General features: G+C 39.6%; 1 protein-coding gene across 3 annotated transcripts in view; it reads right to left on the minus strand.

Annotated features, from left to right (window-relative positions):
* The window catches only part of ascc3 (activating signal cointegrator 1 complex subunit 3), a 124,534-nt gene that overhangs the window by 53,965 nt on the left and 51,867 nt on the right, over positions 1-18,702 (minus strand). For all 3 annotated transcript variants that reach the window (XM_079470050.1, XM_079470049.1, XM_079470051.1), the window contains one exon: positions 3,460-3,624. In XM_079470050.1, coding sequence (XP_079326176.1) covers positions 3,460-3,624 — 165 coding nt within the window. The remainder of the gene's footprint in view (positions 1-3,459; positions 3,625-18,702) is intronic.

Consider the following 18,702-nt stretch of genomic DNA (forward strand, 5'->3'; position numbering starts at 1 on the left):
TGTGCTGTGTCTTTCTCGGACCGGTTTGCTGAAAAATATGAATGCACTTAATCATATCACACGTCATGTTCGGTAAAAATGTATCCAGGCATTTCACTTATTCGGTTGCCAAACATTCGGTGCATCCCTCGTGATGAGCTGCAAATACAGAGTTCAGAGGGTGTACTAAAATGCTATTATTAAAGAGATGTGCTCTGCTTACACTAACGGTCAAAAGTTTTTTTTTTAAATAGTAAGCTCATCAAAACTGTAAAATGACACAAAGGGAACTATGATGATTATGTTTCAACTAAAAAAAATCAAAACAAAAAATATATATATAATTAAGCATCTTAAATGTAGTCACGTTTTTTGGTTTCTTGCCATTTTCCCAAGATGCTTGTGGTGAGCAGGGCGGGACGAGAGCCGTGAGGGAAAGGCGTGAGTGATAACGAGCGTCAGCTGTGCGTACACCGGTCTCGCATCTCTCACGGAGGAGCTCCGGAAGCACAAGAGAGGAGCGACAACAGGGAAGGGCTAGAGAGAGGACTCTGTTTGTTTTTATTGTGTTTGTATTTTAAGTTCGTTTTATTGTTTGTTTATTTAATTAAATATTGTGTTATGTTCGCCAGCTACCGCCTCCTTCCTTCCTTTTATGGAGTTCCCATCTATTCTGTGATCTTATTGGCTCCTCTTTTTCATGATTTAGTCAAAATCATCCATTCCAAAGTCATTTTATAATTGCAAAATGATATTGTGGCCTCTGTGGGTATCAAACCGCAAACCCTTGCATTGTTAAAACAATACTACTACAAATTGAGCAAAAGTATTTCAGTATTACAATATTTCTAACAAATACAAATCTATAAGACATTACAAAATCCCGCGTGAGCCTTTGTGAACACATGATGAATGTTGAGGTTGAAGTATCAAGTGCTAAACAGAACAGAGATGTGGGTAACAGAGAAGATGGTGTCATTCTCTGAAAATCCTGAACTGTGAATAGATTTTTCAAATGACTTTGTGCCTTTCTTTTGGTTAAAGTACATCTATAAAGGTTTAAAGCAGTGTTTATCTTCATCACCTCCATGATGCTCGGTTGATGAACAGTGTTAGCGATTAGGTGACAAAACATAACCCAGTCGTCTCCAACAGAAGGAATCAGACTGATTGTTAGTGTCAGCTGTGGCCTGCACGCCCCCCACCCACTGCTTACTCATCGACTGATGCAAACGGCATACAAATAAATGCCACACACTCATCTGACTGGCTGGCTGCTTTGCCATTTTTGAAAGTTGTGGGTTTACATTTGCCCCGGAAACGGGCTGCTATTGTAAGTTATGAGGATAAACAGTTATCTGGCTTCATGTTTGCTGGCTTATTTGAGTTATGCCTGTTAAATCGGTACTTACTGTGCCTATATCTAGTTGCTTCTTTACGGACTGTGTCTTTTACTCAGCACATCAAAGTGCACACGTTATAGCAACTGTCCATCAGTCTATTTCTGTGGTATCATAGTCATTGTAAATGTAAACTATATGTTGGTTAACCACAGATTAAACCTTTTTTTAGTGCAGTAACTAATCCATCAGGACTAAAGTTACTTACTGATACTCAGGTTCATATGTACACAATTAGCAGGTAGAAGATTAAGTTTGATGCAACAAAATGTAGGCGATGTTCAGGACTGAAATGAATTTATTGCACCTGCAGCCTGAAGTGTTGCCAAAGTATCAAGCTGTTTGTTTCTAAAATTGAAATTAAGTGCAAATATTTCACTCCGCACAACAGACCAAAAGAAATCTGACATTGAAAACCAACCGCTTGCTCTGATCTCAAGTGATAATAAGCTGCATTTGGTGACGAGAAGCGCGCGCAGCCTTCCTGACCTGCAGACAGCATTTCAAAAACCAACCTCCCTCAAAAAAGACAGCTCTGTCTCATTTCTTTTCACTTATTTGTCACTTAGAGCTACTAAAAGCATTTCTCAGCACCAGTCCTCAAAGTAAAACTACAGTTATGAAGAAATATGGGGCGTAAGAAAGTTAGTTGTATCCTTGGACACTTCGGCGTGTGAAAGTCTCCTGAAGGGCAACATTACGATGTCGTTGTAGTTTAGCTTTGTAGTTTGTCACTGAGTAGGTGTGAGTTTCTTTTGAGCTCACTGGGTAAAGTTTTGTGTGTGATTGACACATGACTGTGGCTCATCAGAACGGATCATGGATATGGGAAACCCTGTAACACAGGCCTCCCTCTCCGCCTGTCAGGATTTGCATAATCACACTAATATCCCAAAGGGCCGGAGTGATTCCACTCGAGGTGGCTGTCAATCAACATCAGCAAGGTCCCGTCAATCACACACACACTCATCCCTTGAAGAAGAAAATGACCTAAAACAAACTGGACAAACTGCCTGGCTATTATTATTACATCTATAAGGGGATTTGTCACAATATATAACCTATACAAAGGTTATAATAAGAAAAACGTTAACTATACTGATGACTTCAGTACTTACTTAACTAGCTTAAATAATAGAGCTTCAGTGTTCTGACAATTTATGCTACCCTATCAAATTTTGCTACCTCTATACAAAACAGGAATAACCCCTCCCCCAACCCTTAAACCTAAATTACTCCTCCCCCAATCACAAATTGATGGTTAGCATGAATCGACAGAACACCAGATAGCGCCTCCGCTATTCCTTCCCTGTTTCCACATACAGATATCACAGGGCTCTAAATATGGAAAAGTCTTAAACACAAAAACAACTAAAATAGCGGTGCACCACTGATTTACATCACACACAAACAAGCACCACGAAAAACACACCTCACACAAACAAGCGGCTCTGTCTAAAACATGTGCAAACCTGTATTGCTGGCGGTCTACACTGGTAAATGTATTCTTAGCACAGACAGATTGTCTCGTAGTATGTGTAACATATATCTACAGGATAACTTTTTATTTATACTTTGCGTAACCAAACAAGTAACCAACATTTATTTTTAACAGTTAAATTCATAACAACATGTTTATAAAAATAAAACAGATCTCAACATTAAAAAACAGGTCCATAAATCTCAGCGCGAAGATCTATTCAAATCGAAGAATCTATATTTTTTACCCAGCCCTGTTAAATAAGCCATCCAGAACGGCTTAATAGACATAAACATAAGCTAACAATACATAAAACAGTACGGCTTTCTGTAATTCTCGATTAAATCCAGACTATATATGTCTCATATATATATATATATATATATATATATAATAATCAGCGTAGAAAACTATTATGAAAATATTCTCCTCCTAATTTTTGTACCTCAAAGTGGAAAAGCTAAATTCTGTTTCTAATTTCGTTTAGGCCCCCTTAAAGATGCCATTACATTAAAGAGTTTATGAAAGCATCATACAGTAGAAACGTAATGAATGCTTTAGGCATGTGATGTGGAGGATAAGGAGCTTAGCATGTGTTACCTGACGCAGTGTCCTAGCCACCAGGCTCTCGAGAACAGGTCCTCTATCCTCATGGAGAAGATGGACTTCATCCAGTATGAGCAGTCGGACGATCTGGGACAGAGCCACGTCACCCACACTTTTCCTGGTCACCACATCCCACTTCTCTGGAGTCGTCACCAGCATCTAGAGACAGTAATACTGCAATGAGGTGATGAAAGCCTTGAATAACATGCATTGGGTAATAACATCAGCACCAGGCATGTGCTTTGGGCACTGTTCTGTAAGAAACTGAACCCGCATTAATGCAAACAAGCTCATGACAATGAGTTGATTAGTTTGACATGTTGGGTCTGTCAGTCAGCGCTATATTTTTTACAATTTGCATTGCATCAAAGCAGCTGTACAAGACAAAAAAGAAAACATACGTTGAACAAACACAGAATCATCTTAAAAGTAACATGAAAAAGAGCAAGTACAGACACATACAGAACTAAGAGAACTAATCCCTCAAGAGTTTACATTTACATTTACATTTATTCATTTGGCAGACGCTTTTATCCAAAGCGACTTACAAGTATTTTTTTTTTTACAGTGACACATTACTGCAGAGCAATCAGGGGTAAGGTGCCTTGCTCAAGGGCCCTTCAGTCATGACCTGCTGGCACTGAGATTTGAACCAGCAACCTTCTGATCACAAGTCCAATGCTCTAACCATTAGGCCACAACTGACAAACGTGTGGGCTACGCTATTGGCTAAACTGCTTTGCTACCTAGAGGAATTACAAAACAGTATTTCCAAAGAACCATTTTAACTCCTTTTTGACCATCACCCAACATCATCAATGTAAACTCTTAGATGCACACATAACATGCAACCAAATATACATTATCATCCCTTAAAAATGCATTACATGAGACAAAACACACTAACAAATGAAATGATAGGTCATTCACATTATTTCTGTTATAGAATATAGGTCCTGGGGCCTAATTTATTAAAACTTTGCATAGGATTAGCGTCAGAAGTGGCGTACGGATGAAACATAGGACGTGCGTACGCACAGAAATATTCAGATTTATAAAACCATGCGCACGCACATCCTACGCAGTTTTCCCTTAATAAATCACAATCAATTCTAAATGTAGCGCAGCTTTTGCGGCTTCATGTCACGCCCATAGTTGCCCATAAATAGTCTGTGAAACGCCCACAAGTTAATATTTATACAATTGCAAAATCATGGCAAACACAGAGAGGAAATCAAAAAAACGTAACGTCACTGAATGTGAAGTAGAAGTTATCTTTGGCGAGGTGGAAAAGAGGAGAAAAATGTTGTTTGGAGGGCACAGTGTGGGCATTACTAATGCTTGAGTGGCAAAAGGTTGCAGACGCCGTAAATGCTGTAGCCTTACAACCTCGACCGTGGCCGAAATAAAAAAGAAATGGTCGGACATCAAAGTCGAGGCAAAAAAGCGTCTAGCGCTCCATCGCCAGAGTGTGTCTGCCACTGGTGGGGGAAATGGAAAACAGTTCAGTGCAAATGTAATTTCTTGCAGCTTTCTGAATGGTTGAGACATACGTCATACGTTATATTATCAAAAATAAAACAAACTAAAGGCATATGCAAGAATATCATGATTCCGTAGCTGATGAAGAAATGTTTACTATGAAAACAACTTTCCCCATTTGACAATTAATACATCTATCTGTCTGTCTGTCTGTCTGTCTGTCTGTCTGTCTGTCTGATTGCATCTATATCTGCTCTGCCAGACGGACACATTGACGAGAATATCAGTTTTGTACATTATTTTGTTCTGTTTACCATATTATTTATGAGGATGAATTGCATAACATGCCAAGATTATTGCAGAACATATTTCACTTTTCTTTTTGCAAATATGTGTTAATTTGCATTTCTGTTGTAATTTTAATTTGATTTTGTTTGTTTTACACTGCAGATCGATCAAACGGGTGTTCGTGTAGGCTGTTAATTGTAAGACTTGCTTTGTGAAATCTTCGTGTTATTTATGAGAGCCGGTATTGCCATTTCTTTAATTTCACCCGTTTTTGTGCGTACGCCTGGACCGCACATTTTCCCGACATCTTTGCTTTTTATAAATACCAATTATTGCGTAGAGAGTGGCGTACGCTTTCTTTTCATACGCAACGTTTATAAATGAGGCCCATACATACAGTATGTGCTTTTAGTTTTAGCATACAGAGTTTCAAGGAAGCTTTCAAAATTTAATTGGTTTCAAACCATTACTTACTGAGAAATTCTATTAGGGTTGCTATTTGGAGACCTCTTGAAGCCAAAGCACAAAACCACACTAAGTTATGTTGCCTATTTAAATGAAGAAGAGTTCGCGGCCCGGAACTTTTCGCACAATTGGCCAAACAAAAAGGTCCGTGGCAGAACCACGTGCGTTTCTTTCTTGTGTGGTTGTCTCCCCTGACATGCATGCCCCCTCAGCATTTGCTGCTATACCAGACATTTTGGGCAGCATGATGTTATTTAGCAAAGTAAAGATCCAATGAAATATTCTGATCACACTCCATAAGCTCGAAGCGTTCAGCACAGAATGGAAAGGTTAAGCAAAGGGAACGCTTTGACCTGATGGTGACTTAAAATAAAACAATGTGAAGTTGAAAATACGATTTTTAAAACGAATCTATGTATGAACAGATCATCGTGTATTTCCTCCGAACTGAAAGCTGCATTTTGATGGTGTCCAAGTGAAGCCTATAGCCAGTGAGTTGTTTTGATGAAATGAGATGAATTCATTCTGAAGGAGATGTTAGTGTCATGAACTACTGTAGTCAGAGACAAAAGACACGTTTATTGGTTAATATGCATGTGCCACTCAAATGATGTGCTGGTCTTGGATTTTAAAGAACTAAATTATACAATTCTACAAGAATTGCCACTGGTGTCGGCTGTCTTAAAAGTGTAATCGCTCAAAAAACTAAATATGATTAATTTAACACCATTAAGCAACATTTTAGAGCACAAACATACAACAATGCATAATTAATGGTCTGAGAGCTGTTTACCAACCTGTCTGCGAGTGTTGAAATTCTTCTTAAACACTTTCACTAAAAGCAGTTCATTAAATCCTCTCTGGTTTGCATTTAAATCAATCTGCACAGCCATTAGAGACTGCTTCTGGAAGAGAAAACGCACGGCTGCTGTTAATTAGACCGCCACTAATCTAAATGGAAGCGCTGGCAAACAGGTAGCAGAGCTAAAGTGCTCATTTTAATCACAATACAAAGTCGAGACGGTTTAATAAAGACGTGTTTTACCTCATAGATGTCGACTTTATTCTTTAAGACAGCTTAAATCCCAAGTGGATGATAAGAATCACGCATGATGGTATCTACTGTAAGCAACGGAAACCTTCTCTGCATTTTGAATAAATAAATGCATAAGCTATTGCATAAATAATGATGATCATAACTACAATTGTAGTAAAAACAATCAATCAAATTGACTAAACTACAAACAGAGATTAAAGTCTAAAAGAAGTTTCATAGTTACTATGCTGATACACATTTGGTGGAATAGTCTGATCTACTAGACTGTATGGTATAAAACAACTCGTTTGCAGAAAAGGTCACAAATATTAATTTATCAAGCCATAAAATGTGTCAAGCCGTTACAGTTTGCCTTGAGCTAAGATGCCACTAAGGGGGCTTCACAGAAGCAGTTCAGTTCAAAACACCAAATCCATGTACTGATATCCTGGTGTCTAAGATCACGTTTTGTCAAAGTCCGTATTCCATTAGATGGTTGTACATGTGTGGGTGCAGTGTGCCAATTCTGGACAAACATGCGCCATGTTTGCATTATCAAGTGACCCATACATTTGTTGATCTATGAGAAACCAACAACAATAACGTACTGGAGTGTTGAATATTTTAACATTTCTGCCGAAAATGTTTGCCTACTGTTTTTCAATTGGTTCCAGACCCATTTCTCATTTTGCTTACTTTATAGTAAGGGAGTAGGTACAGTATATTTCATACAGGGGTTGTCTTGAGGCATAATGTAAACACCATACCTATGACCAGAAAAACTAAACATACAAAGTGATAGACAAAGCATCTGATTCATTTGCTATCGTGTAACATTTTAACCATCTGACAGTCCTAACCATATATGTACGCACCAACGAAAAATGTTGAAAGACTTTTTTGTAAACCTTCATTAATTGTAAACTCTTCAGAACTATAGGGAATTAAACATTTGTAACTACAGAAATTATGTTGTGACTACTAGAAGCCTCTTCAAAGTAGTCACTCTTATCTAACCCTAACCCTTTCATTTGATCAAGCAGCTACTTAAGGGCTCACCCTGTGATGCTTTTAAAGCATTCTAAAGAAATGTACATCTATTAAGGTCTCCTAATGGCTGCTTTCCCCTTATTATCTGTTCAAAAACATGCATTTCTAGTAATATTTTAAAAAGTTTAGTTACTAATGAAATCAAAATAAAATGTACAAAAGTGATTTAATGTCCATAGAAAGCACATTAAATATAAGTAACGTGTCTACTTTATGGCTTCAACTAAATTAGAGAATAAAATGTCAAAATGTAAAAGAATGATAGATTCTCATTCCGTGTAACACAGTATCTATGCATAAAATTCAAACAACATCTGACTTGTGCATATTAAAAACTAGGATAAAGTTTTCACCCCATGGACTCCCTTTCACTGGACCTATATGGATGTTACCTGTCTGTATTGATGGGCAGAGCAAGACTTCATGAAACAATGAAACGGTTGAATCAAATGTGCCGTATCGTGTCGATGCTTCGAAACATTCCGACGCCCGTCTCCACAGTGACACCTAGTGTTCATTTGTGTGTTGCTCTAAGACACTTATATAACAACGATTTAGACATTAGTGACACATTACAATCTGTATGTTCGTGGGTGTGGGTTTGTGGTTTGTGTTCTTGACTAGCGTTATGTCGTTGAGGGTTCAAATCTAGGTGGAAGCATGAAGTTAAGTTAAGTGATTCTTATCCCGAGATGATCACTATCCATAGATCACTACAAACATGGTTATTTTTTTTATTTACCGTTAAATCAGTTACATTTACGCATTTGGCAGACGCTTTTATCCAAAGCGACTTACATTGCATTATCCTATATATTTGTTTCTAAGTATATGCAATCCTCTGGGATCCAAGCCAGGACCTTGGCGTTGTTAACACCATGATCTTACCACTGATCTACAGGAAAGATATAGACATTAATTTGTGATTTACGTTTAGATTCACAGCCCTCTAGTGGTGAAATGTTGTCAAGTTATGAAACAATTGAAACCGCAATGACATAACAAAGCCTTGTTTGCTAAAATTCATATGACTGAGCCAGTTTGATATGCTCTTGAAGCACAAATTCAATACAAAAAAATGCAATACGAAAGATTCTATATGGCCATCCCCATCACCGGACCCATTTGCCTCTCTAGAGCCCTTCACTGACCCCGTGTTGGACCTGGACTATGACATCTCCTCACCCCGATGTTAAGCATTTGTTGTTGTCTGGTCTGGATGATGATCTGCTCGCTCTCATCATGCTTCTAGATGAAGATGTATACCCCTGGAGGATTTTCTTAACCGAGTCTTCCAGGCTATGTGGTATGACATCTACGTCAAGAAAAGTAATGAGAGTGGGCCTAGTAATCGTCCAGTCCCAGACGTAAAAGGGGGGTCTGTTCCAAATCACCTGGGATGCACTCCTCACCCGAGCTCCACCGCCTCCCCTCAGCAACCTTCTAAAGTCGGCTCATCGCAGCGCATTCAAACCGCGTTCTCGTCGCAGGGCTTACATGCAGCATGCAGGATTGCCCCGCTCACGAGCCCGCAGGAGTCAACCCTTGCCCTTGTCTTCCCCTCGCAGACTTCTCCTCCTTTAAGGACCACTTGCTTTTGTGCCTCCAAGAGACCTCATCAGTGAGCTTCCCAGAGCCCTCGCCAGTGAGGTTCAAGAGTTCTGTCCCGAGCCTTCGCCAGATTTCAGAGTTCGGTCCCCCAGAACTTCTTCATCACCCCTCTCCAGTGCCCGACTCTGACCCTGCTTCGACCCCCCCCTCCCCTTTCCCCTGATTGTTACGCCGAATGTCATTTTAGTGGTGTCTTCTGTAAATCAGGGATTTTTACAAAATTTAATTTAGCTCAGAAAAACTAAAAAAATATATTTTTCATTTTTTGGAATATTAACAATTGAAAGCAGTATCTGACTTAATGGTTAAACCCTTTTTTATCTTTGCCCCGTATACACATTTCCTGTGCCTTTACTGTATAAAGGTTTTTTTATTAAATAGGTTTTGCCTACATACTTTTAAAAAATCTTTTTGAATGTTTAAAGCGTAATTAAAATGTTTTAGAAAGATGACCTTGGTAAGCAATAAGTGATTGGGAAATGTGGGAAGAGTGTTGACTGTGAATATGGGCGGGCGAGCAGGCAGTTTCTTGTTAGCAGGTCTAGTGACAGGCCTGGTGTCTTAATTACCACAGCACCTATGAAAATGCTTCTGTTGCGAGCAGGCTGCCGTTATTCTAAAGAGTAAACATTCACCTGCTTCAGACCTGTACACAAACACACAATTTGTGCCTCTGCCCTCCTCCCTCAGTCTCCATGGCAACAGTCATCAGATGGAGTGGGTGGTGAAGGGGCGAGTGGAGGGTTGTTACGCTGGTGGTGATGGCTTCTAGGCGTGCAATAACAACACGTGACTGAGTCACAGCAGACTATGTGCATCAACTTTCCTCAAGAGAGAGAAATCACAGTTCCACCATTTCGGTTTTTCTATTTAAAGAAAAGTTCACCCCAAAATTCCTTATTTACTCCTCATCACGTCGTTCCAAACCTACCTACAGATATTTCATAAAAAAGGAGATTTCTAAAGTTTTTCACAAAGGTATGAAAAATAATGGATAAATAAAAAATATCCAATATGGCTAATAGTACTGCATAGCCAACGGTATCACTACATCTGTGTGAGTAAATAAATATGTATTAAGCAACATTCATTAAAAATCCACTACAGCTCACAAATGTCATTCTTCATGTTGTATATCTTAAGTGACACGTCACATTTCTACCGTATCACAAGAGCACCAGTGCTGTCAGGCATTGGGGTCTCATTTATAAACATTGTGTACACACAAAGTGCCACTTTCTACGCAAAGGTTGTGATCTATGAAAAACAAACTTGACGGGAGAATGTGTGCACCTGTAAGCAAACTCTGACCCATGCACACGCACATTCTGGAGACAAGGGGAATTGGCAGCAGGAATGGTGAGTAAGTGAACTCAAGATAGATTGCAGAAAATAGGCTAGATAGAGAAGAACGATTATAAGTACCTCACACACTTTCAATTTAACTCCATAGAAAACGTTAGATTCAAATTATTACGGTGATTTCATCTGCAGTGTTATTTGGGTTTCATGTACTCTCTTGTAAAATCTAACAAAAATCTTAAATCAAAATGCAATCTACTGTAAATATTTATTCATCGCCGTCAGAACGCATGAGGAGGAGATGGCCCGACTGCTTGGAATACAGGACAGCATTAAACACCATTAGATTACTGCAAAACACAGTGTAAATTAATAACTAAATACATTTTCCTTAAATACTGTGCATATATCATCAGATGTCAAAGTCTGGAAATAAAGCCATTGAGCTCTCACAATTGTTTCTCTATATACAGTGCCCTCCAATAATATTGGCACCCTCGGTAAACACAAATTTTTATTAAAAAAAAGCTACAAAATTCCAACATGAAATTAATGTAAAACAATTTGAAGTGGGGAGAATATCACATTATGCATTTTCTTTTCTCTAACACACCCTGGTCACAAATTCTTATGAGTACAATGAGTTTATTCCCATTATTATTGCACAGGAGAACAAATATTAGTAACACAAAGCCCAAACCACTTAACCATTTCTCCCAATGGGTAAAACCAAAGAATATAGTTTTGATGTGCAATATAGTTCTGTTGAGCTACACAAAATACAAGATAGCTTTAAGGAAATAGTTAAAACAATAACAAATCTCATTTCTAACATCAGGGCAATGATCAAGTAGTTTTAATGGCCTGGAGATGTTGATAATCAGCTTGAAAAAGAATGTGTGTCTATATTGTGTCAATGCACAGCGAGGAGAAGAATTTGAGTGGCCAAAGACTCTTCAAGGAGCACTGATGGAGAATTGCAGTTATCAGTTGAGGTCAGAAAGCATTTAATAATAATAAAGGAAAACTGCACCTCCATAACAAGTTGGTGACTGTTCAAGAAACAAATCTTCTGCTGTAATGCAAAAACAAACTCCACCATATTCATCTGCCATACTGGAACTTTAACCAGGAATGGTTTCTATGGTTTTTTGGCAGCAATAACACCAGATAGTTTTGGTGCACACAGGGATAAAAAATACATGATGTTTAATATCAAATAGCAACAAATAAAAAACTGCTTAATAATAATGGGTCGTGGTCATATCTTTCATCAGCACACTGGTTCGAAATAAACATCAGAATCAACAACAACTGTGTCACAGACTGCAAATCATCAAGATCTTTTTTTCATAATGTGAAAGTGTTGAAATTTAGCAAGTTTGTTAAAATAAAAGATCAAAAGGAGAAACAATGCAGATTTATTTGTACAGCCTTCTTTTCTCATATTTACCAAGGGTGCCAATCCTACGCATAGTTTTATAAATGAGACCAATGATCTGGCCGATGGGACGAGGCCATATTTCAACATTTTCAACACCTTAACAACGCATTCAGAAATATTGGCCTTAATTCCCGTTTTATTTCTTCACTTATCACCTAATCCAAATGTTCAGATGAGCTACCTGGTGTTCGGGTGAACTGTAAATATAACATGTACAAGGTATGTTATCTTCCATATTTATTGTCCTTTCAATATGTCGTTTAAAACTGTGGGGGAAACAGAAGTTGAATCAATCTGTGTATTAGTACCACTAGAAGATACTCTGTCTACACAGCTCTTTCCTAATTTAATCTAATGAGTGTAAATAGTTTGGAGTAACACATGAATGCCTTTCTTAATAGGGAAGTCTCTGTGGTCAGGCTCAGCAGTTCAGTTCTCTGATCTGCAGCAATAAAAACAGCCATGGGCTCTCTTGAGCCAGTCAACCAGATGCCCGAAATCTCCCTTATTTCAACACATAGAATGAGCCAGACACCACATCACATGTAAAAAGCTGCTGTTCCAGAAATAAGAGTAATAAAGTGCAAGTCCTTTTTGTATTATTATACCAAGGTGTAGGATGAGTTGACTTTCCATCCGAATAACTATTGGCCGGTTGAAGACACTGTTGCCTAAAAAGAGGATCTCAGACAGAAGATGAGGATCTGGAAATGAAAAATCACACTCACTAATGAAACAGTCTATAAACACGGTGGCCAATTACAGCTGTGACTCACAGCATCTTCTTCATAAAGGCAGCACAAAGAAAATCATGTCAATGTGAAATCTGAACATAAACCTTTGTTTTAAGCAAATGATGTTTGTCTGCATGATTGTATTTCCATAGACACTCCAATGTAAATATAGTAATATATTAGCCCTTTTCACACAGCAAAGCTGGTAAATTACTGGTAAAGTCATTCTGGTAAATACAAAAATGTGCTGTTCACACAAGCAACGGCATTCTGTAAATTTACCGGTTTCTCTTGAAATACTAGTGATATGATGTCATCAAGCAGAAGTTTCCTCATAAATAGCTGCAATACAACCCGAGTTATGTATGAAAATATGGCGGGGTTTGATTTGATCCAAACGACGAACGCGGTGTTGTTGTTTGGAACATACACTTGCTCTTAACCCAAGTACACTGCACTGTGCCGCTCGCATGTGGTGTAGTCTGTGTACAGTCCCTTTGTGTATTTACAGCACCAATACCATTGAGTATGAGTACCGATATTTTTTTCTGGTACTCACTGATACCAATGCCTGTACCTTTTCACAACACAGTGAGACTAATAAAAATATAATAGCATGATAATTACAAACAAATCCACCTTAAACACATTATGAAGAAATAAATCATTTCATGTGCTTGTCACAAACTTTCAAAACCAAATTTCAGTCAGTTATGTCACATGAGGTATCGGTCTTCGATATCTGTGCATATAACATGTTTCTTTAATATCCATACTGTCCAAGAATTACTATCCCACATTTGCATTGACGATATTACGCATATTACGAGAGTTAATTTATATCTAACTGGTTACATTTCCATTCAAGTTAATGATACATTTCCTTATGTTTTTTTTTCCTTATCCAATATTAGTCATGCTAATGTAATATTTAGGGTCAGTTTTTATGCTTATGATCTGTGATATCTCATCTAAATGCCAGCACCACCTATGACAACACACATGTACTCTTCAATAAGGTTATTTGCAAAGGTGTGGGTTCTGTGTATTAGGTATTTTACTGTACAGTGGTTACCACGGCAACAGGAATATACGACAGACACAGTGCAAAGACCCAAGCTGCAGAAACTGATCTTCAACAGAAGCACTGCAAACGAGTGATTTAGGAATAGACTTGCATTCATGAGTTTTAGGTTTATGTTTTGGGAATAAACGTGTGTATTAGGGTGTTGTCAGAGTAGATATGTTTTTGAGGGAAGAACTCATCCCAATGGTAAACTATTTGTTGATTGGGTTAACTAATCATTTAGTGAGACTGACTAAGTTATCAAATAATTTTGTAGATATGCCTGCATCGGGGTGATCGGAGTTAAATATGAGTGTTTTGGGGTGATGTATTGGTAGGTATGCGTGTATTCAGTGATAATGCATTGATGTTTGGAAGCACAAGAAAATGTGTATTGGGTTGATGTCGGGGTACGTATGTGTGTATAGGGGTGATGTCTGGGTAGATATGTGAGTAGAGGAGTGATGTTGGGGTAGATATGTGTGTATAGGGGTGATGTTGGGGTACGTATGTGTGTATAGGGGTGATGTCTGGGTAGATATGTGTGTACAGGAGTGATGTTGGGGTAGATATATGTGTATAGGGGTGATGTCGGGGGAAAGGTATGTGTGTATAGGGGTGATGTCGGGGTAGGTATGTGTGTATAGGGGTGATGTCGGGGTACGTATGTGTGTATAGGGGTGATGTCTGGGTAGATATGTGTGTACAGGAGTGATGTTGGGGTAGATATGTGTGTATAGGGGTGATGTCGGGGGAAAGGTATGTGTGTATAGGGGTGATGTCGGGGTACGTATGTGTGTATAGGGGTGATGTTGGGGTACGTATGTGTGTATAGGGGTGATGTCTGGGTAGATATGTGTGTACAGGAGTGATGTTGGGGTAGATATGTGTGTATAGGGGTGATGTCTGGGTAGATATGTGTGTACAGGAGTGATGTTGGGGTAGATATGTGTGTACAGGAGTGATGTTGGGGTAGATATGTGTGTATAACGGTGATGTCGGGGTAGATATGTGTGTACAGGAGTGATGTTGGGGTAGATATGTGTGTACAGGAGTGATGTTGGGGTAGATATGTGTGTATAACGGTGATGTCGGGGTAGATATGTGTGTACAGGAGTGATGTTGGGGTAGATATGTGTGTTTAGGGGTGATGTCGGGTACGTATGTGTGTATAGGGGTGATGTCTGGGTAGATATGTGTGTACAGGAGTGATGTTGGGGTAGATATGTGTGTATAGGGGTGATGTTGGGGTACGTATGTGTGTATAGGGGTGATGTCTGGGTAGATATGTGTGTACAGGAGTGATGTTGGGGTAGATATGTGTGCATAACGGTGATGTCGGGGTAGATATGTGTGTACAGGAGTGATGTTGGGGTAGATATGTGTGTATAGGGGTGATGTCTGGGTAGATATGTGTGTACAGGAGTGATGTTGGGGTACGTATGTGTGTATAGGGGTGATGTCTGGGTAGATATGTGTGTACAGGAGTGATGTTGGGGTAGATATGTGTGTATAGGGGTGATGTCGGGGTACGTATGTGTGTATAGGGGTGATGTCTGGGTAGATATGTGTGTACAGGAGTGATGTTGGGGTAGATATGTATGTATAGGGGTGATGTCGGGGTACGTATGTGTGTATAGGGGTGATGTCTGGGTAGATATGTGTGTACAGGAGTGATGTTGGGGTAGATATGTGTGTATAGGGGTGATGTCGGGGTACGTATGTGTGTATAACGGTGATGTCGGGGTAGAAATGTGTGTACAGGAGTGATGTTGGGGTAGATATGTGTGTTTAGGGGTGATGTCGGGGTACGTATGTGTGTATAGGGGTGATGTCTGGGTAGATATGTGTGTACAGGAGTGATGTTGGGGTAGATATGTGTGTATAGGGGTGATGTCGGGGTACGTATGTGTGTTTAGGGGTGATGTCTGGGTAGATATGTGTGTACAGGAGTGATGTTGGGGTAGATATGTGTGTATAACGGTGATGTCGGGGTAGATATGTGTGTACAGGAGTGATGTTGGGGTAGATATGTGTGTATAGGGGTGATGTCGGGGTACGTATGTGTGTATAGGGGTGATGTCTGGGTAGATATGTGTGTACAGGAGTGATGTTGGGGTAGATATGTGTGTATAGGGGTGATGTCGGGGTACGTATGTGTGTATAGGGGTGATGTCTTGGTAGATATGTGTGTACAGGAGTGATGTTGGGGTAGATATGTGTGCATAACGGTGATGTCGGGGTAGATATGTGTGTACAGGAGTGATGTTGGGGTACGTATGTGTGTATAGGGGTGATGTTGGGGTACGTATGTGTGTTTAGGGGTGATGTCTGGGTAGATATGTGTGTACAGGAGTGATGTTGGGGTAGATATGTGTGTATAGGGGTGATGTTGGGGTACGTATGTGTGTACAGGAGTGATGTTGGGGTAGATATGTGTGTATAGGGGTGATGTTGGGGTACGTATGTGTGTATAGGGGTGATGTCTGGGTAGATATGTGTGTACAGGAGTGATGTTGGGGTAGATATGTGTGTATGGGGTGATGTTGGGGTAGATATGTGTGTATAGGGGTGATGTCTGGGTAGATATGTGTGTACAGGAGTGATTTTGGGGTAGATATGTGTGTATAGGGGTGATGTCGGGGTACGTATGTGTGTATAGGGGTGATGTCTGGGTAGATATGTGTGTACAGGAGTGATGTTGGGGTAGATATGTGTGTATAGGGGTGATGTCGGGGTACGTATGTGTGTATAGGGGTGATGTCTGGGTAGATATGTGTGTACAGGAGTGATGTTGGGGTAGATATGTGTGTATAGGGGTGATGTCTGGGTAGATATGTGTGTACAGGAGTGATGTTGGGGTAGATATGTGTGTACAGGAGTGATGTTGGGGTAGATATGTGTGCATAACGGTGATGTCGGGGTAGATATGTGTGTACAGGAGTGATGTTGGGGTACGTATGTGTGTATAGGGGTGATGTTGGGGTACGTATGTGTGTATAGGGGTGATGTCTGGATAGATATGTGTGTACAGGAGTGATGTTGGGGTAGATATGTGTGCATAACGGTGATGTCGGGGTAGATATGTGTGTACAGGAGTGATGTTGGGGTACGTATGTGTGTATAGGGGTGATGTTGGGGTACGTATGTGTGTATAGGGGTGATGTCTGGGTAGATATGTGTGTACAGGAGTGATGTTGGGGTAGATATGTGTGTATAGGGGTGATGTTGGGGTACGTATGTGTGTACAGGAGTGATGTTGGGGTAGATATGTGTGTATAGGGGTGATGTTGGGGTACGTATGTGTGTATAGGGGTGATGTCTGGGTAGATATGTGTGTACAGGAGTGATGTTGGGGTAGATATGTGTGTATGGGGTGATGTTGGGGTAGATATGTGTGTATAGGGGTGATGTCTGGGTAGATATGTGTGTACAGGAGTGATTTTGGGGTAGATATGTGTGTATAGGGGTGATGTCGGGGTACGTATGTGTGTATAGGGGTGATGTCTGGGTAGATATGTGTGTACAGGAGTGATGTTGGGGTAGATATGTGTGTATAGGGGTGATGTCGGGGTACGTATGTGTGTATAGGGGTGATGTCTGGGTAGATATGTGTGTACAGGAGTGATGTTGGGGTAGATATGTGTGTATAGGGGTGATGTCGGGGTACGTATGTGTGCATAGGGGTGATGTCTGGGTAGATATGTGTGTACAGGAGTGATGTTGGGGTAGATATGTGTGTATAGGGGTGATGTTGGGGTAAGTATGTGTGTATAGGGGTGATGTCTGGGTAGATATGTGTGTACAGGAGTGATGTTGGGGTAGATATGTGTGTATAGGGGTGATGTTGGGGTAAGTATGTGTGTATAGGGGTGATGTCTGGGTAGATATGTGTGTACAGGAGTGATGTTGGGGTAGATATGTGTGTATAGGGGTGATGTCGGGGTACGTATGTGTGTATAGGGGTGATGTCTGGGTAGATATGTGTGTATAGGGGTTATGTTGGGGAAGGTATGACTTTACAGGGGTGATGTCAGGGTAGGTATTTGTGTATAGGGTTGATGTTGAGCTAGGTACGACTGTATAGGGGTGATTTCAGGGTAGATATGTGTGTATAAGTGTGTATATGTCTCCAACTTTATTTAATTGAACAAAACCATCTGCATACCTTATGCTATGTTTTTATTTTCATTCTTTTAAATGACTTTTGTATAAAGCAGTTTGAATGACACAAAATGTAAGACCTTTATTTTACAATTATTCGACAAAATGGCAGATGACAACAGTTTCCAAGGAAGGATTGGTTAAAAACACTTAAGGTGGGGCTTAGAAAAAGTGTATTTGCATGCATGCATTTTAGATATCGTAATAATAGTAATAATCACATTGTAGATATACTAATTCCAATTGCGACGACTCAAAATTACTGAAGAGATATCTGGAATCGGAATTTTGACAAGTCAAAACTAAATTATGACTAGTACAGCCAGGCCTCTTTTATGTCAAAACGGCTTGCCATATGTAAATGAATTTTAACATGTTGCAGTTGGTATTTCCTGATATCAGGAAATAGATTTCAGATATCAATAAATCTGAGAGTAATTGTAGATATCTAAAATGGCTTTCTTACTAGTAACAATCACATTATTGATATCAAGGATTAATATTGTCACTAGTGACCACACCATTATTGTTATAAAAAATGATGTGTTTTACTAGTAGCAATTGCATTTCTGATATCTGGAGTAAGACTTTTAAT

The sequence above is a fragment of the Barbatula barbatula genome (genome assembly GCF_947034865.1).
Source record: "Barbatula barbatula genome assembly, chromosome: 12".
Lineage (NCBI taxonomy): Eukaryota > Metazoa > Chordata > Actinopteri > Cypriniformes > Nemacheilidae > Barbatula > Barbatula barbatula.